General features: G+C 35.7%; 1 protein-coding gene across 9 annotated transcripts in view; it reads left to right on the top strand.

Moving 5' to 3' along the window:
* LOC131440264 (sterile alpha motif domain-containing protein 5) overlaps positions 1 to 23615 on the top strand; it is a 657981-nt gene that overhangs the window by 79462 nt on the left and 554904 nt on the right. For all 9 annotated transcript variants that reach the window (XR_009231365.1, XR_009231364.1, XM_058611383.1 and 6 more), the window contains exon 2: positions 6136 to 6805. Coding sequence is in view for 7 of the 9 variants with exons in the window: in XM_058611383.1 (XP_058467366.1) it covers positions 6434 to 6805 (372 nt within the window). In the remaining 2 variants the exon portion in view is untranslated. The remainder of the gene's footprint in view (positions 1 to 6135; positions 6806 to 23615) is intronic.

The following is a 23615-nucleotide window of genomic DNA, read 5'->3' as shown; positions in this document are numbered from 1 at the left end:
ACACCTCTTTTATAAACTTAAATTAAATTTGGTTTTCTAATGCATATTCTAATTCGTCCAGCTGGTGGTGAGCCCGATTTGTCCGCGTCTCTATGCAAATAAAAAATGGTTCTATAGATTTAAATTTTTTATTAAATGGTTGATTCATGAAGTTTATTTATGAAAAATTTTTGGTTTCAATAGAACGGCGCTACTTGCAACACAACCAATCGATGAGCTGAAATGGTGATGTGAATTGACCACCGATAAGCAGCGATTTGACGCTCAAAATTTGTCTTGGAATTGTTAAGATGAGAGAAGCTGCAAAACATGAAGTGTCACTATGAGACAAACTGAAGATCACTAAAATAGTGCGATAGTTTAATTATATGAATCGGTTCATTAGAAAATAAACCAAATAATCAAATATAAATTCAAATAAGCTAACTATCGTCCTCTTGTGTCATCATCATAGCTTTTCATTTAAGAACTAAATGACCGCCAATTAAGGGGCATCATGGTCAAAAGGTCATGTATGATCTTAAAAATAATATTCCAAAAGATGAAAAGCTGGAAAAATTTCTAGACGTCTTAATTTCGAGTATGAGATACGATCTTACAGCACCGAAAACTTTGAACGCGTTTATCTCAGAAGCACGTTTTTTGAGCTGGCCGGAAACATAAGTCAAGTAAATCTTGACCAATCGATTCGAGAAAATTTCCGAATATTATCGATAGTTAACAGATCGGCTGAAAAGTTCGTATCGTTTCTATGAGAGGGCGCCACTAGAATTAAATCCATACCATTTTCAGTTAGTACCAACCTTCAAAAGATACGTGTATAAATTTGAGAGCTGTCTGATTATTAGTTTGTGAGATATTGCATTTTGAGTGAAGCTACTTTTGTTATTGTGAAAAAAATGGAAAAAAAGGAATTTCGTGTGTTGATGAAACACTACTTTTTGATGAAAAAAAGTGCCGCCGATACCAAAAAATGGTTTGAGTGTTATCCAGACTTAGCACCGGGCGAAGCAACAATTCGTAAGTGGTTTGCAAAATTTCGTACTGGTCATATGAGCACCGGAGACGATGAACGCAGTGGACGTCCAAAAGAGGCTGTTACCGATGAAAACGTGAAAAAATCCACAAAATGATTTTCAATGACCATAAAGTGAAGTTGATCGAGATAGCTGACATCCTAAAGATATCAAAGGAACGTGTTGGACATATTATTCACGAATATTTGGATATGAGAAAGCTTTGTGCAAAATGGGTGCCGCGTGAGCTCACAATCACAATGTCACAAGTCGATGAAAACCATGCTGAAATCGAACGAATTGGGCTTCGAATTGCTCCCTCATCCACCGTATTCTCCAGATTTGGCCCTCAGTGACTTTTTCCTGTTCTCAGGCCTCAAGAGAATGCTCGCTGGTAAAAAAAATTAGAAGCAATGAAGAGGTAATCGCTGAAACTGAGGCCTATTTTGAGGCAAAGGACAAATCGTACTACAAAAATGGTATCGAAAAGTTGGAAGATCGCTATAATCGCTGTATCGCCTCTGATGGCAATTATGTTGAATAATAAAAACGAATTTTGGCAAAAAAATGTGTGTTTCTATTAAACGATACGAACTTTTCAGCCGAACTGTTATCTCCACAGAGGTTCGTAGCGATTTTTGAAAATTGTGAATATTTTTGTAATGAACAATTTTGTGATGAAAAAAATGCGGTTTTATTTTCAAAGGGCTGCCATTTTTTTGGATCCCAAAATAATTCCCCAAAAAAGTCCTGCTCTTTTTTTCTACAGTGGTGTAACCCCTTAATATAACTCCATATTTCTCTCTCAGTAACCGGTTGCTCAGAGATTGAGGAAAAAAACATAAGTTCAAAAACCAACATTTCGTTAGAAACTTATCAACTTAATATCAATTTGAATGAAACTTTATGGGCATGTAGATCTTGTGTCAAAAAAATACTTTGCATACTTTGTTTTTCCAAAATTTGTCCAGTCTTTGGAAAAGGACTAAACATTTTTAACCTATTTTGTTCCAAGAGCTATTGTCAAAAATGATATTTTCTACAAATAGTGATATACTAGTGATTTTCACAATATCAGTCATATTTTTTAGTAAAAAAAATCAATTTTAAAAATTTAAAACCAATTTTTAAGGAAACCCATTTTTGATTTTGAAAAAATTTTGTCCCAATACTAGTGATTATCTTCCCTACAAACCGTTCATACGTTGTAAGACAGGCACATTTAAGGGAAAAAAATTGTAATACATAAACTATTTCTTGTCCAAACTGAGTTTTTTTTATCCAGTGTTAACTTTAAACAACCACCAAAAATTTAAAAAAAAAAGAACATTAAACGAAAACATTGGCGTGTAGAAAAACATCTACTGCAACCAGTGTTGGTGATTGCGGAAAATTTGACAGAAGGTGCTCGATTTTTATCTATCTTGTATACAACATTTTCAATCCGGTAGAAGATGCTACAAGAATTCGAGTCTCTCAATGCATGAACCTCGAGAGATTTTTTCTAAATTTCATCGCTCCACTTCATACTCTGAGTATTTCATGGCCCTTAAAAAATTTCAGTTTGATAATGATCGCCGCTGTGTGGAATTTACCAAGAGAGAATCGCAAGTTGACAATTATCGCAGAAAATCGAATCGATGATTCGACTTGATGATTCTCATACTAGGTTGCAATATTTAAAAACCCTTGTGTGGAGCATTCACATACATTTTCATAGACACAACGTATACAAATGTTTTATGCACATAGTTAGAATAAGCGGCAATAGTAAACTGATTCTATCGCAATTATCCACTGCATGTATAGAATCGGATCGCGAAACGAGAATAAGCGACCGTTTGTTGCTTCAGAGAGCATCCCCACAGCAGCGTGCTAGCCGTTGATTCTCAGAAATTCGCTCTGGCACTGGTATCTATTCTATGTTAAATGTACCATGCCGGTTTTTTGTTGTTGCGATGATTTCCGTTTCTCTTTGATGGCACTGATTCAATCGTGGAAGAGTTGCGAGTGAGCGTTCTTTGATACGATAAAAGCCATCCTTGACTGCAACTATTGCTTTGATTTGTTCATTTCTGATTTGTTTCCGCTGAGATGAAGTGGACACCGCAAATCTTGATTTCTAAGAGATGTCCTCAAAAATACTCATTCACCACCTTATTTTTCATTATTTTTCCACGATAAAAATACTAAATGAATGATAGAAATAAAGTCACTCACTCGCTTTTTACTCAACAGATTTTCCCCATCCTAGTTTCAAATGAAATGTGTTAAACTGGCATTATAAATTCCTGAATATCATTCAGATTCGGTTCGGAATAAGGATACTTTTTTAACCCATCAACGAAACAAATTTCATAAATCTGTTCAGTAAATTCTTGTACGTTTCAGATCTTATTAATTGATATCCAAACTGGCAAGCTTCGGCAATGACGGTCCTCGGTTTCCGGTACTAATTTCGATTTTTCAGAAATGAATGAACAAACTTAGTAGCCTCATATAATCGTAGTTGTAGTTTCATACGTTTCTATTGAATTTCATTTGCATTTGACTTCCGGCTCTGGATTTACAGGATGAACAGTGCTCAAAATTTCGCACTGACATTTTGTGTGACGATACAAAAGACTGAAAAATATTATTAAACTTAGTTCAAAACAATTCCAATCGGTTGGCTAAACGAACCGACTTCCCTCCCGAAGAGACTAGCAACTTTGCTGGGTGTGTGTCACTGCTTAGTTGCACGAGTGACACCTCATTGAAACGTTTCATTTTTCGCTTAGGGTGTATGTCATTGCTCAACTGTAACGTTCCATTACTCTTTTGTAGTGCGTGTCTTTGCTGGGTGTCATTGCTATACTGCCAGCACGATAAATCAATAATGACAGTTTAGTTAAAACAACAATCGATTAAAGACTGTCCCAGAAAGTATGGACACAACCAAAAACCGCTGTCATTTCGCAATGGTTCAGAATCTGTCAATTTTTATGGCTGCGTCCTGTTGTTCACACTCTTATCTAACCACTTGTGCAGTTGTTTGTTCGTTTTCATTAGCTTGTTTCGAAATGCGTGGACTTTCAGCAGAACCACGTCGAAAAATGGTGTACAAATGGTGCACATAACGCGGACTGTCACTGAGAAAGATAGCAAAAATGGAAGGAGTAAGTGAAAAAGCTGTGCGAAATGCAATCAGGAAATTCGGTGAGGATAACACCTTTGAGGATAAACCGAAAACGGGTGGAAAAAAGGTCCTGCCAACCCTCAGTTGGATAAACGTATACTGAAGGCGTTCGAGCAAAAGAAGGAGGTTTCAGTTCGGGATGTGGCCAAAAAAGTGGGCACTTCGAAGTCAAATGTTCTTCGTGCTAAAGAACGTTTGAATCTTCGAACCTATAAGAAGCAGAAACAACCAAAACGTAGTCCGAAACAAGAAGCTTCGATCAGGCCGAGGGTTCGAAAGCTGTACAATACGATTCTTGCTGGAAATTTGAACTGCGTAATCAACGAAACCTACGTGAAACTCGATTACAAATCCTTGCCGGAACCGCAATATTATACGTTGCGAGAAGGGCAAGTGTTAAACCAGTCCGAGACATAGATTGAAGTCGCAAAATTTGGTAAGAAAGTTATGGTCTGGCAAGCAATTTGTAGTTGCGGTAAGATTTCGAAACCCTTCATCACAGCTGCTTCAATGAACAACGAAATATACATCAAGGAATGTTCACAAAAACGACTTCTACCCATGATTTGAAGCCACAAGGATCCTGTTGTCTTCTGGCTAGATCTTGCTTCTTGCCACTACTCGAAATCAACGATAGAATGGTATACTACCAAAAATGTAACTTTCGTCCCAAAAGACATGAATCCACCAAATTGCCCACAACTTCGACCAATTAAGGAATTTTGGGCATTAACGAAGGCACATATTCGGAAACATGTCTCGGCAGCCGAAACCATTCAACAGTTCGAAAAAGATTGGAAAAAAGTGTCAAAACTTGTCGCCAAGAAGTCTGTACGGAATTTAATGAGGAACGTTCGCAAGAAGGTGCGCCAGCTAGTCTACAATGGCTAAGTAGCAAATGTTGAGAATGATATTCTGTTGTTGTAGTCTAATATTATCAGTATAACGAATAAAATTTGAATATCTAACACTTGTGAATTATTTACAGCGAATTAAAAGTACGTCCATACATTCTGGGACAGTCTTTAGTTGTACCAAATTTTAACCAATCAAATTCAGAAAAACAACTAACATTTCAGTTGTTTTGCGGGCGCTACCTTTTGCGAGTTGTTCAAATTAGTTAATTCTTATTTTATTCTGAGTGTTGCGAGTGCTGACTCGCTCGATTAGTCTCGAATTAAAATTTTTTTTGATGTAACCAAATTTGAAATTTGTGTTTATGTCTCATTGATGACTTAACATGTTGTACTTGGCTTTCACTATTAGAAAACCGGAATGGAAGCGACATCGCTTAGTGAAAAAAACTGGAATGGAAGCGAAGCTTAGTGAAAAAGTATCAAATTAATATAGATCGCATTCGTCACAGAAGCCCATTACGGTTTCATTGCTTGAAATATATCTGATCAAAATCATTTTCAGCTTACTTTCAGCTCTCGAGACCAAAAAAAAAGAGGTTCCCATGAAATCCCATTAATCTCTCACCACTGACCACGACTGGAATCTAAACCACTTTCAACACCTCGCTCGGCACATCCCTCAAATTTGACACCTATAGCCCGCACCTCCCAGGCCAGGCCCCGCTCCGCTTAATACGGGTCTGACTCGGCCGGTCCACGATCACGATCACGACCACGACCGGACTGGAGTCATATTTTAATTGCCCCATTCATAAATCTTCCTCTGTCAACAACGTATACCGCGCATTTGACTGAGGTCTCCGTCATGCGCAAAGCCATCATAAATCTCACTCGTTATTAGTGAGGGGGTTTTCATCCAGAGTTTATAATCATCATTATCTTCATTATTTTCCGCACTAATTTCGGCGGTTCCTTACTTAGTTCGAGGTTATAAACCCGCTCGTAGCCGGTCACGTTCCGGGCAACGCAACCGAGTAGTGTGTCTAATCTGCCTTTTTTCTCTTTCATTTTCTTCTTTTTACAGATTACAGCGCCATCGTTTTGTGACGTTTTGGTTTGTGGTTTGCGCATGGAATCGAGTACGGTATGAAATGTCAACAGAGAGGAGACGGCGGCGCAGCAACACGATTGTAGGAAAAAGTTCGAAACACTCGGAAGAAACGAGATCAGTTAGCTCAATGATCAATGGTCGATCTAACGCGGCATGGGCACAGTGTAAAGCCTCGCGATGAGTGACCGCCGAGAGACAGTTTTCTGGTAATCGAACAATACATTTTCTGGCGTGAACTCTTATTGTACGTGTGGTGGTGAGCCAACGCAGCATGGCTGTCAGCAACATCGTGTGCGAATGGTTGCGGGCTCTCGGGCTCGGACAGTACGCCGAGAGCTTCCTGGATAACGGTTACGATGATCTGGAGATTTGCAAGCAGGTCGGCGATCCGGATCTGGACGCCATCGGGGTCCAGAATCCGCAGCATCGCAGCAAACTGCTGAAGAGTGTCCGGTTGCTGAGAGAAAAGGGTGCGGCTAGTGTGTACTTTCAGTTAAACGATCCCAAATCGTTGCTGTCAGACAACAGTGACAGCCTGGAGCGGGATAGCTCTCCGCTGATGTTGAACGAGCTGGAGGCGTTGCTACAGGATCAGCTGAAGGCGGATGGCGTCTGCCTGACGGCGCATCCATATTCGACACCGGTAAGTTTTGAATTCAATTGCGTGTTACATGTTTTGATACAGGCTAGCCGTTACGGCTGGTCAGTTTTGATTTTAGCTCCAGTAAACTTTTCGTATTCTTGTTGGGTCCAATAAAAACAAAAAAAAATCGTCTGAAGGTCATTCCATTGATTCTAAACATCAGCGCATGTGCCGTTCTCAAAGCAATTTTAACCCTCGAAGACCGAATTTTGCAGAAAAAGTAATTAAAGGAAACCCACCACAAGATACGAACAATAACTCATTCCTTAATATATTTAGCAACACTGCTGTTAGTGGAGTCGTAATATGATTTGCAGGGTTCTTAAGGTCGCGCGGATCTCGCGGTTTTCGCGGATTCCGCGATTTTCGCGGATTTGGCGCGGTTTCTGCTAAAATTTTGATGCTACGGCGCGGATTTCGCGCGAATTTCAAAGAACATCATTCCACAAAATTCTTTGCAAATTTTTGAAGCTTGTGAGTTTTATGAAACCCTAAAAAAATTAAGATGAGCGAACGTTTCAGCAATTGGTCGAGATGGCCGAATTTTCAGCATGATAAAACTAAAATTTACTAGAAGGCGGTTCTATCCAATGTTTTCTTCAGTGGACAAAATTTCGATTTTATTCATTTCGATCTCGAGTGATACAAGTTGCTATTCCAACATTTTGCACTCAAGGAAATTGATGTCAGATAGAAGATATCGTCTCAGTGATAATACATTCAATAATGCAAAGAAGGTAATAAATGGAATGGGATTTTTCAATAATATGGTAACAAATTTTGTGTATCGAAGCTGTTTGAAATTATAGTTCTGGATTTTATAACACATAGTTGCTCTGACTACATATCAGAGACTCAGATTGGATCCATGCCAAAGCTTTCAATTTCCCCTGCTGCTTTCGACGAAATCAATCATCACATAACGATCTCCAAGTTAAGTAGACTGGGATTAAACGGATCATTTTTTAATTGGCTTCGATCATATCTAACTGGTAATGAAATGATAGTCAAAGTAGAAGCCTGTACAACCTCACCATGTGATAGCACCCAGTCGACGCTGTTTTATTGATCAAATGTTATTATAGACGCTCGGGGAGGCATAACATAGGAACTTGTGAGGACTTAGTTATCTCACCATTTGACGACCTGTATTCAAATTCGACTATAATATGCCACAAACTGTTCTCGAACGCGCATCGCCTGTTAAGGACCTGGGTATTCTGGAAACCAAGGTAAATTTTAAAGAGCACATAGGGCTTTCAATTGTTACAATTTGACATTCTGTCTCATTAGATTTAGTTACTATAGAAGCACTAGATTTAAGGAAATGTATCATTTGGATGATTTTGATCTATTGATGCAAAAGTTGAGGAGGTTTTATGCCTGCTGGAGAACAAGTTTGACAGAAACTAATTTCAGTGGGCTTTTCCCTGATCCAAATAAAAGAATAAAAGATGAGGAGGAAAGAAAGACATTCAGAGTAAAATCTGACAACAGAAGAAGGCGCTATTATAATTGAAACTGAAATTAAAAAGAGTGAGTCAGATCATCCTGATGTGGTCTACCTTAAAATTCTTCTTACCAAGAAAGAAATATTTGTCGAGCGAAAAGATGTCGAAGATGTCGAAAAAACTATCTTCGGTGAAATCTTTTTAACTTCTTTCAAAATCACAATTGTTAGCATTTTTATTTGTACTGTAACATTATCCGTACATCATAGAGTATTAATTAAGGATCAAGAGTAAACCAAGTCATAGATTGATATATGCAGTGCAACGAGTTAAAATTAAAAAAGTTAAAATGACTTGCAAGATTGAGTTTCAAACAATCTTTTTTAACAATATTTTTTCTCAAATGAATGTTAAGCCTGACATTTTGAATGAAATATCAGTTTTGAACCATTTTTCTTCAACGTTTGATGGAAAATTGCTTACATTTTATGAATGTAGATTTTGCCAACTGTTTTTATTAGGGAATAAAAATAATTGGCAACACTGTTTCAAAGCAATTTTTCTCGAGCAGTTTTAAGAAAAACCGAAGAGTTCTAGACTAAGACACTTTTCTTGAATTGCAATTTTAAGCAAAATGAACTGATTGGTTTATTTTTCAACCATATGGAAGATTTATTGATTAAAATCAGGAAAAGAAGCGCCGGAATTTATTTTTACGCACATATTGTTGACATTACTCATACGCTTGCAAAAAATCTTTCTCCTTAACTAAGGGCATCGAAAAAGATGGAGAATAAAAATAAAATCGTTTTCATGGGGTTTCTCGAAGTGACGTGCTTTATGCGGACTTTTGTGTTCATAAAACAAACTTATACAGATTTTTAAATTAAATTTATGTGAATTTTCAAGTACTGCGTAAAGTATCACTCGCATAAAAATAGTTGTCTAATGCTTCACTCGAATATCGCGCGTTTTAGTTTTTGATTTCGCGCGGATTTCGCGCGTTTTGATTTTGAAATTTTTTGTAACAACCCTGAACAAATTGGTGTAAAGCTCTTTAGCTCGACTTTTTGTGATGAAATTTGGCTTGTTGTCGCGGTTGGGCACATGTTTCACTTCGTACGCCTTCAGTCCTTTCCTCTGCTTCACTTTTTGTACGTATGACTTCTCAACTTTGCGAGTTACATTACGCACAAAAAGATTGGGATTTTTCTCAATAACGGCTACCACCTTCTGGTCCAGTTGTCGGAAGCATAGTTTTTCAATTTGTTCTACTTTCAATCTTCCGATCCTCAGTAGTTTTGGTTTTTGGGCAAAGTAGCGTACCGATAAATTCGGATTTTTCCTGATTTCATGTCATTCCACTGAATGTAACAAATTTAAATCTTGTCCGAACAGATTGATAACTGAATAGCAATAGCTCTATGGAAATCCGATTCCCATGGGATAAGGAGCATCTATATTGATGGTGCGTGATCCGCGTAAGTACCTCCAAAATACCCCCCACTGGAGAAAAAACCAACAGATTCAGTGAATTATTTCAACAAACATGCATCTTCGCTGCTTTCATCGTTCAATGAAATTTCGCCACACCCACGCTGCCCGATTCCACGGATCATTTAATGTTTGCTTTTTCTCACCATAAACCCTTCGCCTGGCTAGCGCATGGATCGTCCGTTGGTTCTTTCTCATTGCGAATCCGCTTATACAAGTTCTAGTTCTTTTCCCTTCGGATGATGACCGGCAGCCCATAACATCCCTCACTTGGTGGTGGTGGCTGAATGCTGATGGTGGGTGGTGTTGGCGAAGGATGTCGTAAAACGACAAGCCATTGCAGTTCGTTTTAGCATTCTGTGGTGTGCAGAAAAAAGGCATTCTTTTGCCTCTTGCCGTTGAGTGAACGTGAAAGTGTATGCTCCTAAAAATCCCAACCAACCATGCGGTGGTGGGTAGATGCCTATGAGAATCCTGAAGATGGTGGTGGCAGCCGGTGCCGGTGGAGGATGGCGCTATATTATTTTCATAAATTTACTTTTATTTCGACTTTTATGTGGATATATTGAATCCTTTTTGCTCTCGAGCGAGTGAGAACGACAGCAGCCTGGATGTGATGTTGATGATACTGTATTCGGAGTAGTCCTAGTCGGGGAAAAACTTGCAAGTTTATTTCACGAGGATCCTTATTTTTATAAACTTTCCCGAACTGCTCCGGCGGGGTACGGCACGAGTGGTGTGAGTCTTCGACATGTTCTCGGGTCGGTTCGAGTTTGGCAAGTCGCTTTTGTCGGGCCGTAGACAGCATCGGAGCCTAATCTTGGCTGGTGCTAGAATCTTAACAAGATGAGGGAAATCCCCCGAAAGAGCGAAGGGAGTATTTCAAAGTTTAAACTCACCCAAAAAAAAGTTGCGGCTTTGCCTAGGGAAATTCGAGAACGGACATAAGGTTATGGGTCTTTAACTGCTATAAAATTGGAAAAGTTTTCGTCTACCCGAACGTGGCGAATCACGTGAGAAAGGATAAGAGTTCGCCATACGGCTGCCGACGAACCAAGTTTCTTGCGCTGAAGCTACGGTCATAATGTTTTTCGATTGGTGGCAGCACAACTTTTTGTTATTAATATGTTGAATTTGGCGAATGTTTTAGTAATGATTTGTTTGTATACAAAGCCAAATGGTTCAATAAAGCTCCCAAGTTAGTCATTTGACAAGACCTTAAAGGTGGCGAAACTTTCAATGGCCTTAGAACTCAATCATTCGGTTTACTATTTTGGGTAAGAAATGTTTCTCGGCTTTGAAAAGCACCCTTCAAAAATTCAAATATTCAATATTGTATCAAATAGAAAAGTGGCACAATGTTACGAATTTTTTTCAGAGTTATCATGCAACAAAATAAATTCAAATTTTCTGCATGATAAATAGCATCATTCGAACAACATTTTGTAATTTTATCGTGGAAAAATATTGAGAAATAAGTCCGTGAAGAGTTATTTTTGAGAACGCTTCTTAAAAATCATGATTTGCGGTGTCCACCGTATCTCAGCGCAGACTGATAAGAAGTCAACAAATTAAAGCAGCATAGGTAGAGTAGATGTTTTTTTCAGATCCCAACGTTTCTGTTTGATTTTTTTAATTTTTTTTAATTTTTGGTGGTTGTTCAAAGTGAAAACTAAGATTTTTCACGAAAAAATTCGCCATTTTGTAGCTGTAAAGCCTCCCCAAAGTAACGAACAAGGAAAAGGAAAACGTTGGGGTCTGGTTTTTTATATGAAAAAAATGTGTGCAAAATTTGAAAAAAATTGGTTCAGTAGTTTTTGAATGACGATGAACACGGACTTTCAAAACCTGCTTTCGAGAAAAACGCAACATTTTCACGAAATCATATTTTTTCTTTTGTATTCTTTTATAATGAAACAAAGGCCCATAACTTGCCGAGTTTTTCTGCGATAGGCTTGATATGAGAAAATACAAAGAAAATAATACATGATTTTTCAAAAGTGTTAGATATTGCCCGCCCCTAAATACTACTCGATCATTCGGGCTATTATTCGATTATACGACTAATCGATCAATATTACGACATCCCTATTTCAGTTTACTTTCATACCTCGCCCGAGACAGTCGACAAGGTATTGTATTAGAAATTAACAATGTTTGCTAGACGCCTTTCGGATTTCAATGCAACTTTCTTGATATGAAAAATTTGTCTCTAAAACTAACTTTGCATACTTTTTTTCCAATAAAAATTATATAGACTATCTTTTGAAAAGGAGCAAACTTTTTTTAATCGATTTTTTCACGTATTTTTTCTATATGGGTATTTTCGGAACGGGTTTGATGTGGAGACCTCAGAAAACGATGTTTGAGGTGGTTCTCAAATCCAAGATGGTGACTTCCGGTTTATTGATATTTCTTAAAAACCCATACAATAAAATTCAATTTGTAGGATTCAATTTACATTTTTTTTACCTTTCTTTATAAAAAAAAGGTAATTGCTAGAAAAATCGACTTTCGCACGGAACCACAGAGACCCATAGTGTTATCCATTCGATTCAGTTCGACGAGACCGGAAAATGTGTGTATGTGTGTGCACTTTTCAATGTTTTTTTTTAACCGTTGAATTTTCTCGCTGAACTATAGTTCTATACTATAGTTCGAAGATGAACACGGCTGTCACTTTCGGTTCCGGAGATATAATGGTATAAGTGACGTAAGCGACAAAACGCGTTGTTTCTTTACAGCTCAATTTTCGCAAAGATGGCTTAGTCGGTTTTAGAACACATCTAAGCTCGTTTGAAAGCGGCTATTGAATTGTGAATCAAATTTGAAAATCGGATGGTTGTCACTTGCGGTTGCGGAGATATAATCGTATAAGTGACGTAACCGATTAACCGCACATTTGGCTTCGGGTGAATTTTCTCGAAGATGACGAATTTTGATGAACTTAAGCTTATTCGAAAGACTAACAATGTTGTTTAAATTGTAAAGGGTTAAGATGAACGTTTCCGGTTCAAGAGATGTAATAACATATATGAGACGTACGAAAAATCCCAGGGCTTTTTAATGCTACTATTAGGTTATTTGGTAAACTCAGAATACCAATGACAGAGGACAAAATCTTATAAATGTTTCGATGAAACATTTTAAATGGCAAGAGAAAGGCATTATCACACCACTAGGTGGATTAAAAAGAGTTTTTTAATATTTTGCTGTAGAATTTGTAATTTTTTGCTTATATCCATTCAAATTATTTTGGTTTTCGATTAGAATTCTTTGGCCTTCTTCAAAATAAATATAAATCTTGATAAATTTTGTAGGTAAATCAATAAAGTATGTTAAGTGTCTTTTTGTGATAAAGCCTGTGTTCAGAAAGTTCCACTGAAATCTGAGAGGATACTGCCAACATTTGATCGAGTTGGTGTGAAATCTGTCAATATATGCTCTGAAGAATAAGACGGTTTCAAAATGAGTGAATCTAACGAACAAACAAAATCCTTTGATAGTGCGAAAAAATTGTAGGTCTTTGTAGGTTTCAAAAAATATCTGTTAATATTTTGTAAGCTGTTGATATGAAAAGATGAGGAGGTTTTATGCCTGCTGGAGAGAGAGAAAATACAACTGTAAATTTCAGCTCCAATGGGCTTTTCCCTGCTCCCAAATAAACAAATAAACAAATAAACAAATAAACAAATAAACAAATAAACAAATAAACAAATAAACAAATAAACAAATAAACAAATAAACAAATAAACAAATAAACAAATAAACAAATAAACAAATAAACAAATAAACAAATAAACAAATAAACAAATAAACAAATAAACAAATAAACAAATAAACAAATAAACAAATAAACAAATAAACAAATATACAAATAAACAAATAAACAAATAAACAAATAAACAAATAAACAAATAAACAAATAAACAAATAAACAAATAAACAAATAAACAAATAAACAAATAAACAAATAAACAAATAAACAAATAAACAAATAAACAAATAAACAAATAAACAAATAAACAAATAAACAAATAAACAAATAAACAAATAAACAAATAAACAAATAAACAAATAAACAAATAAACAAATAAACAAATAAACAAATAAACAAATAAACAAATAAACAAATAAACAAATAAACAAATAAACAAATAAACAAATAAACAAATAAACAAATAAACAAATAAACAAATAAACAAATAAACAAATAAACAAATAAACAAATAAACAAATAAACAAATAAACAAATAAGCAAATAAACAAATAAACAAATAAACAAATAAACAAATAAACAAATAAACAAATAAACAAATAAACAAATAAACAAATAAACAAATAAACAAATAAACAAATAAACAAATAAACAAATAAACAAATAAACAAATAAACAAATAAACAAATAAACAAATAAACAAATAAACAAATAAACAAATAAACAAATAAACAAATAAACAAATAAACAAATAAACAAATAAACAAATAAACAAATAAACAAATAAACAAATAAACAAATAAACAAATAAACAAATAAACAAATAAACAAATAAACAAATAAACAAATAAACCTTCTGTACACCAAGTTTTAATTTTGTTCAAAGAGCAAATTCATATCGAGCTCTGAGATGCGTATTTACTTCAATTGAATATAACGAATAATGCTTTGAACGTTGAATTCTCTAACTCAGAATTGCCCAAGAATTGACACCATTGTCTTGGGATTTAGTGTCTATGTGTACAACATAACTTGTTACATAATTACACATAAGCAATTCTTCCACATTGTAGTCATTTTGACTCGTGAATCCACTAGAAGATTATGATGCCGTACGGATGGATTCTTTCTGTTGAAAACGAGGAGGAATTTTTTTGCCCGGTATTTTGAATGGCGTTCGTTCATTACACATGCCCCTAAGGAAATCTATTTCTTATTATATGATTTTTGCTCAGGACACAAGGCTTCCATATAAATTATTGGTTACCTACGACAATCTGCTGGTCACATGTCAATATTGTCAATTAGCTGTTCATCAAGGTAAGCCATTCGAACAGACAAAAGAACAAAAGCACATCTACATTCAAGGACAACGATACTTCTTATACATCAGCCCCAATCAACTTCAGTAGTTCTTAAGGCCTTAAGCCATAAATTTTCGATGGCAGTTTTGAAAAATTTGCCAAAACCAAAAACATACAGACCTTTGAAAAGCTTTTATCTATCTGCAGGGCCAAAATGGCTGAAAAATTCGAAGGATTTTCCGAGTCTTATCAAAAATAGCTCTGAAAAATGATCTTTCACAATTATTGCACACATTCAAACTGAAGCAGATTTTCTTCAATTCATTGCAAAATTATGTGGATTATGTGGAAAACTTAGAAAACTTTACAAAACTAACATTATTCCGTATATAAACTAAATTAGCATCGTTGCGAAATAACTTGTATTTCATTTAGTACTTTTAGTTGCGAAATAATCATTTAGCATTTAGTCAAAATACAACGAAATCGGTTATAAGAAATTCCTTGATTTTTCATGAAAATCGTGGAAAGCTGTGTCTGAATTTAATTCTTGCAGTCAGAAAAAGGTTTATTCGAAAATTAAACATATAACGTGTTGTTAAACTGAAACAAACCGATCAGCACCATAATTATTTTTGTGATTACAACGCATTTTGGTGAACAAAGAGGTCGATTTCCAACCTCATCTAGTATCTAACATTTTCGTGTTTGGCAACACGGGAATGATTGTTTTCTGCAGTGAATCGAACTGCTACGGGTGCAGAATAGAATTGCATGTGTACTAAGCTGTTAGTTTTGTTCAATAGAATTTCTTATACTCTTTTTACATAACGAGTTACAGTTTCTTCAACAGTAAAACTGCGGTTATTTTCTACTTTGTTTTTTAAATTCTCAAGTGCTGGATATATAAAGCGATTGAGTTCCGTCGTCTAAGTATCATTCACATGGTTTATTAGAAGATTTTCACATTCAAAAGAATTGTATTTGGACCTTGAGCAATGAACTCAATAACTCGCAGCTTCGAGACCATAGCTTGGATCTTGGATAACATCAAGGGCAACAGAAGGGACACGTATGCTTTTCGTTTCATTCTAAGTTAGCGGAAATCGGTTTATCCAACAGACAAAGTTATTGAAATTTCAAATAATTCGCACCGAACTTTCATCTTTTGATAGGTTCATTGTACGTTTTCAATTCGTCTCAAACGATTGGCATATTCCCAGCACAAAACAAATCTTCTTTCCTAAACATCTCCCCGATAAGGTTGATCGTAATCCTACCTGCGATAGGATGACGAAGAAATGTGCATCGTCTCTGATTTACGATTATTATGCTCCAAAGTACCCACAAAATTTCGAGCCATTGGAACATTTGGACCGAGTTATATATTTTTGGGAGCTGGAAGCGAAGACTCATGTAAGTGTATTTTTATTATTCGCTATCATTACTACACAGTAGTGTAGACCTGGCCCCCTCAGTCGGGTTGCTCGGTGCTGGTAGTTTCCGATGTTTATGGAGCTTGAAACTGGCGGAAAAAATGGCAAGCAGTCACCGGACCCAGAAGGTGGAGGGAGAGGGAAAATGTTTCGGTAGAATGGGCGACGGGAGCGAAAAGATCGGCACGACTGTTGCCGTAAATAACAATTTTTATTGTCGCAAACGATGGCCCCGTGCGAGAACAAGTGCCATCCGATACGGAGTTCACGAGAAATCGGCTCCTTTCGGGAGTAGTTCAACGGAAATATTGAAGCACCATTCATTTCGGTCCGTTTTGGTGAACTATGTCACAGCGCACAGGAGAAGAAAGTAAGGTACCGGTTGCCTGGACTCGCAACAGCAATTTGTAACGTTTCTTAACGCAGTGGTTCCGGGCTGTCATACCGTTATGTGGAGATACTAAAATATCGTTTAGGGATTTTGGTGTAGAGTTACGTCGTGTATTTGTTTTTGAATTCGCAATGAACTGGTACTAGAAGATAAATAAGGTATGACGGATGATACGTTCTGAATTGAACGTGGAGGTTTGAAAGAGAAATATGTTGACTATAAACGGTATTTTAATCCTACGCAATTCTATAATCAACCAGTTAAGCTTGACTATAATTATAGAGCATACTAGAAGATATCTTGCAAACATTTGCATTCAAAAATTATAATTATATTCATCAGGTTTCGATTCAGTTTTATACTACAGATTTTGTCTAACACTAATTTTCCCTCCCATGGTTGGTGGGCTTGATGGTATTGCAATCATTATCAGATACAACCAATTACAATTTATTATAAATATGTGTTACAGCTTTTAGCTACATTATTGAATCCAATGAGTGAGATATGGAACGACTTGATTAAGAAGTTAACTGCGTTACACTCCAACATCCGGGGTTGGACGGCCGGTAGGGCTTAACTGAGCTCTGTTTTATGTTTCATGTTCATACTACCGGCCCTTATTACCAGTATGAAGTGGAAATTAAGTGAAGTGAACGTATCCCAATTGGGTTTCACATGATGACAGCAGATGAACGGTAAATCAAGTTTATCTTTGACGTTTATTGGTGGTTTGTGTACCATGGAATACTGTGGAATGAGATAAAATATTGTGAAATAGAATAAAATAATAAAGACTGAACATATGATCAAACCATTGATAGCTGCCAAACGATGTTCATCCAGTTTATTTTGTGAGGCCACCGTTTCAGCTCTGGACTAACGATCGACCAATAATTGAGATAAAAATGGGGTAACGGTACTCCTTTTATCTCACCTCCATTAGTCATCTCATTTACGAAAACCATTTGTTATAGTGAGATTTGTTGTCTTTGTTCGATGGATCGACTTCAAGAGTAAGATAAAAATAGGAACAGTCGCTTCAAGTTTTCGCGTCGCAGTATTGAACAATTTTCAAACTAATTTTTCTGAGGTCTAGTAATCTGCAAATGACATGGTACACTCTGCTAATGAGCAGTGGTGGTAAATTGCGAACCGAACGCCGATGCTTCTGCAAATTTACTCAAAAATGTTAGCCGAGCGTAAGCATGCGATAGGTTCGAAAACTATTCCCTCGGTTAATGCGAAGGTGTTCTGTGCTCGGTGTTTGGCGAAGCAATCTGATTCGAACCATTCGGTTGGCGGACCATCGGCGAGGGCCGAGTAAACTGCGTTCGATACGATGGTTTGTTGATTTCAATTCTCGCATCCTGGTTTTGAAATTATCAATGTACACGTGATCAGCACAAAAAAAAATGTTTTGTTCGATTGATAAATCGATCAATAGCAATTCAAATGGTATTATTTTGGATATTAAGTTTTGGATTTTTTACTAATTTTATGGTTTTGGTTATAGAATCTATAACAATAAGAATTGAATATTTTGGAAAATTTCAGCAATCGTAGAGTGGCTCAATATGAAAAGGGATTTTTTTACTCTTTAATTTATTTCATTTAATAGTGAATTAATATCAATTACAAATTGCTCATTTTTGAGAATGCCATAGGATGGTTCTATCTGTATAATTGTAAAGTTTTTGACTAATGTCAATTCGATCCTCTATTGATTGGTGAATTAATAGCAGTTCAAATAAGATGATTTTCATGATGATGATAAGAACATTTCCAGCGATCGTAGGGGGGTTTAATATAAAAATTTGAAAATATTTTGATTGATGGTATTTTAATGTTCAATAGATGAGCGAATTAGTAGCAGGTAGAATTGGATGATTTTGGACGTTTCTAGCGAGCGAGCGACGTTTGTTAGTTTTGGATATTCTCAGCGAGCGCTGGATGGCTTAATATAGAAATTGTAATTTTTAAACTATTTACAATTTCATGTCAACGGTAAAGCGGGAACCGAGCACCAATGCTTTATACATATTTGTTTAGAAATGTTTTCCTAGCAAAAATATGCAAAAGCTGTTCATTCGGTTTATGGTAAAGTTCGCTTGCTGTTCGGCGGAGCAATATGTATCAAACCATTCAGTTGGCAGACCATCGGCGAAGGTCAATTGAGCTCTATTCGATGCATAGTTTCATTATTTATGGTTCGATGAAATGCCTACCTACAGCATCAAAACTAAATTCTATTTCAGTTGATGAGCAAAGTAATAGCGCGTTAAAAATTACAATCAAAATCACAGGCACTTCGACGATTTGCATGTTTAAATCCGATGGTTCACCACCACTACTATTTATATATTAATCAATACAGCATCCGATTTGGAAAAATGGTTCACAATTTCTCATATAAAGCTGCCCTACCACCGAATAAAATGCTTAAAATTCTAATATTCCAATTGCTATCTATTAAACATTGAATTAGCAAAAGGTAAAGTATTCCCAAATTTTTGTATTAAGCCATTCCACGCCCACAAGATATGTATAAAATTATTCTATTCGAATTTAATTCATTCATCAATCAATAAAGCATCGGATCTGCAAATTCAAATACTAACATTTTTCAAATAGAACCACACTACGCTCGCTGTAAATAGGAAATCCTATTGGAACTGCTATTGATTCATCAATTAATAGGACATTGAATCGACATTAGTCAAAAATTTTCCAAACAGCATCACCCTACGCTCGTCGAAAATGTCCAAAATTATCAAATTTACATTACTCTTGATTCACTATTAAATGGAACATGAAATCAGCAAAAGTCTAAATATATGCAAATTTTCATATTGCACCACCCTACGCTCGATAAAAATGTAAAAAATTATTTCCAGAATCAACAGACCATCGAATTAGTCTAAGATACAATTTTTGTCGATTTTTCAAATAGAACAACCCTACGGTCACTGAAAATGTCTAAAATTGTTAAATTTTAATTGCTTTTGAATCAATATTTAATAAAACATCAAATTAGTAAAAATCAAAAAATTTACAAATTTTCATATTGCGCCACTCCCGCTCGCTGAAAATGTAGAAAATTATCCAATTCGAACTGCTATTTATTCACTAATCAATAGAGCATCGCAATGAGATTAGTCAAAAAATTTTCTATTTTCCATATACAGGCACCCTACGCTCGTTGTAAATGCCCAAAATTACTCAATTTTAATTGCTATTGACTCACCAATTTATTCAATATCGAATTTGCAAATGTTAAAACATTTTCAATTTATCATATTGAGCCACCCTACGTTCGCTGGAAATGTACAAAATTACCATACTCTGCTAAGCTACCCAAAAACTGAAACGTCCAGCCGCAGCTGACAAAGTTCGGTTCATCCGAAGTAACAGCCTATAGTACAAATCCATACTCGCGATGGTGGTTCGCTTTTTGGAACGAACACGTTTTGCGTGTTCGGAATCGATGCTTTACCACCACTGCTAATGAGATGACTGTTGGTACATTAACCCTAGTAAGAATTTATTAGAATAGAAATAGTAACTGAATATTACGATATTTGCTTGTGAAATACATGTGTGTATAAGTATATATGTATGCATGTGTGTATGTATATATGTATACATGTAAGTATTTACAAATAACATTACATAAAAAACTACAACTAAATCCATGAGACACAATCATGTGACACACATTATAACAAGAATTTTATAAAATCTGTTTGAATCGGCACTAAAAAAACAGTGATCAAGTGGGCACCATAGCCTAGGAACGTATGTGTGTTGATTTAAAATAGAAGCTCATAGAAGAAAATCTTATCAAGGGGGACGGATATAGCGTGATGGAATAGTCGATGCCCACCTGGGTTCGATTCCTAACCCCGCACATAGGGTCAGAAAGTTTTTCTGGTCCAAAGAGGCGAAGACCGACCTTCAAGTTAATGAAGATTTAAATGTGGCAACCCTGACCACTATACAAAATTAAACAAAGTACGCTGTGTGCTAGGCGGGTGCGTTTTCTTCTTCTTCTTCTTCTTCCGTACCAGCACGTACCGATGCGCACTTATTTTACATCATTTCGTATGACAGTTTGAAAGTTTTGATACTCATTGCCCTATAATTTCGGAACCGGAAGTTGGATCTGGATGAAATTGCACAGTATCTTTGAAGACACTGAGAGCTTTAATTTGAATCATGATTTGTGAAAATCGGTTTAGGTGTTGCTAAAAAATCGAAGTGAGTTCCGTTTTTGGAGCTTTTCTTTACTATTACCGGTGCGTTCGGAAGTGGAAACCGGGCACTAGTTGTCCCAAAGTAGATTTATATATCCACCAACTATCAAGATCTGCCAATTAGATGAATTTACCAGTAAATTTTATAAAAATTTGCACCTCGTATCGCCATCGCTTGTGAAAAAATGCTCACAAAATTGAAAATTTTTACTAATCGCACTGTAAATTTTTACTAATCGCACTATAATGCTGGAAGAACAAAACACCCATATACCATTTGAATCAGTTCGTCGAGATCAGCAAATGCGTATGTGACAAATAATTTCACTCAATTTTTTACCTTATTTTCGAAGATGACTCAACCGTTTTCTACAAACTCAGATTCATATGAAAATTCGTATGCTCCTAAACAAGGTTCCTGAATTATGTTTGGATCCGACTTCTGGTTCCGGAACTACAGGATGATATGTGAAACGAAATTAAAATTGTGTAACTTATTTTCCTGGTAGATGGCTGAACCGATCTAAGATTCAAATGATATCTAAGAATCATCTAAGATTTGCTGATTTGAATAGTCGACAACCAAATAAACTTATTTCAGTTTTAGTGGTATTCAGTTTTCGATTCGGAAGGCACCCAACAATTTAACTCGTACTACGATTTCTCAAAGATGTCTATACTGATTTTTAAACATATTGAAACAAATGTAAACTAATCAGGTGAATTTGTCTGACTTCGGCTACACCGATTTTCGAATTCCGGCTCCAGTATCGAATCGTTTCTCAAAGCTCAATCGTTTTCTCAAATAAAGCCAAATCGAATTTCAGAAAAAAATTCAAATTAAAATAAACTTATAGTCCCACACAAAATTAATTAATTTTATTCAATGCTGACTTCCGATTCTGGAATTACAGGAGGATGAATTTTTAAAATTCAAACCGATATAGAAGATGATAATCCCGAAAAGCTTGAAAGTTGGACTCAAAACTATTGCAATTTATTCGTCATATGGCCATACGAATCGGTTGGGATTATGCTGGTTCCTGAATACCGGCTCTGGAAGTACCTTAAATTACCGTAAATTCTAAAGTGGAACTCACTTCGACATATCATGAAAAGTTTAATCGATTGTAACCTTTTCAGATAGAGTAATGATTAAAATGTCAAATTGCAGCTTAAAACGACGGTCATTAAAATAATGTCATGAAAACCGAAGAATATTCATGAAAAAAACACATGCGGATTGATAAAAAAAAGGTATCATCTCACTGATAGGTGGATTAAGCACGTTTTTGTATTCAAAACTACTTAAAGGAATTTTCAACGATAAGTATATATAATAACGCCAACGATAAGTATATATGTATAACGCTCAATCACTTTTTGAAATCTGCTATGTTTCAAATAGTACCACACACAGAGATTTTTTCATAAAAAGCTTTGGAAATTAATGTTTCATTCATGTTAACTTGAATATGTGTATTAGGCCGCTAAATTTTAATTTTAAAGTTGTTATGAATTGAATTTTCTTCAGATTCAACTTCCGATTCAACTCTTTGGATCAGAAAAACTAAACAAAAAAAACTGGCATATAAATGAACACAAAAAAGATGGTCTCACACATACATTTCAAATTACCTTCTATGTCAAATGAATAAACAGAATCAGAAATATATTCAAACAATATTACGAGTTTGATTTTTATGCTCATTTGATAGAACGTTTTGCTGAGAATGTACAAATAGTTTATACGTCATTTTTCCAAAGTTTTGCATCTAATTAGAAAGCGATACCCATATGTAAAAGATCCTGCAGTTGAATTCGTGAACCTTACAGGCAGTGAAACTGTTAACTTCGAAGATACTCTGGAATCAGGGCTGGAAAAATCAAGGTAAAAAAATCAAGATGCTCGCTTGTGATCTTTCCCAATAAAGATCACTACTGATCTAATCCTTTTGAGATCAGTTGATCAGTGATCTTTGAATCACATCGATCTTCCGTCGCACATAATTGGTAGTGATTATGGGCTAATATTTCACTGAATCCTGTAAGATCAAATCACTGGACGATTCGATCACATATGAACAAGATCAGACATGAGTGCCGATTGATTTACGTTGAAAATCGTTGATACCGATGAGGGGTGTGAATATTAGTGACAACAGTAATAATACAGGATTTGTTGATAAGGAATATTAAAGGAGCAGGTACATCAATGACTTTCGTCATTTAATATGCACGAGGGTGCCCTAATTGGGGAAAATTGTCAATTTGTAACTTTCAGGAATGCTCCTTCATTATTATCAGAGTTGGGAAAAATACCGGTTTCGTTACGGCACCTGTTGTTTAATTCGTAGTAGAATTAATACTAGATGAAGGGAAATTATTGCTAGATGATAGGTTTATGATATTGATCATGTTAATTAAACAGTTTTCACTGCCCAATAGCAAGATGCAATGCAAAACTACCAAGCAAATATACCACAATATATATTGTGATTATAGCGACAAAAAACTTTGTTTTACTTTCAGCTGCAGGTTAATGTTGATGATGATGTTTATGCACTATTTAGATTAAACCTAATAAAACGCCATTTTACATGAATTTGATTTATAGAAGTGACAAGAGCGCAGCATTTGGTGCAGCGTTTTAATGGTGCGTTTGAATTAGCGTAGCAAAATCCTCCACTTCTGTTACTTCTGTGTATGATAATCAAGCTAAATAGGGTAATATTAATCAGCGGCAGAGCACGCTTTGTG

This window comes from Malaya genurostris, chromosome 1 (genome assembly GCF_030247185.1).
Source record: "Malaya genurostris strain Urasoe2022 chromosome 1, Malgen_1.1, whole genome shotgun sequence".
NCBI lineage: Eukaryota > Metazoa > Arthropoda > Insecta > Diptera > Culicidae > Malaya > Malaya genurostris.
The sequence above is the reverse complement of the archived record's forward strand: the minus strand, read 5'-3'. Positions and strand labels throughout refer to the sequence as shown.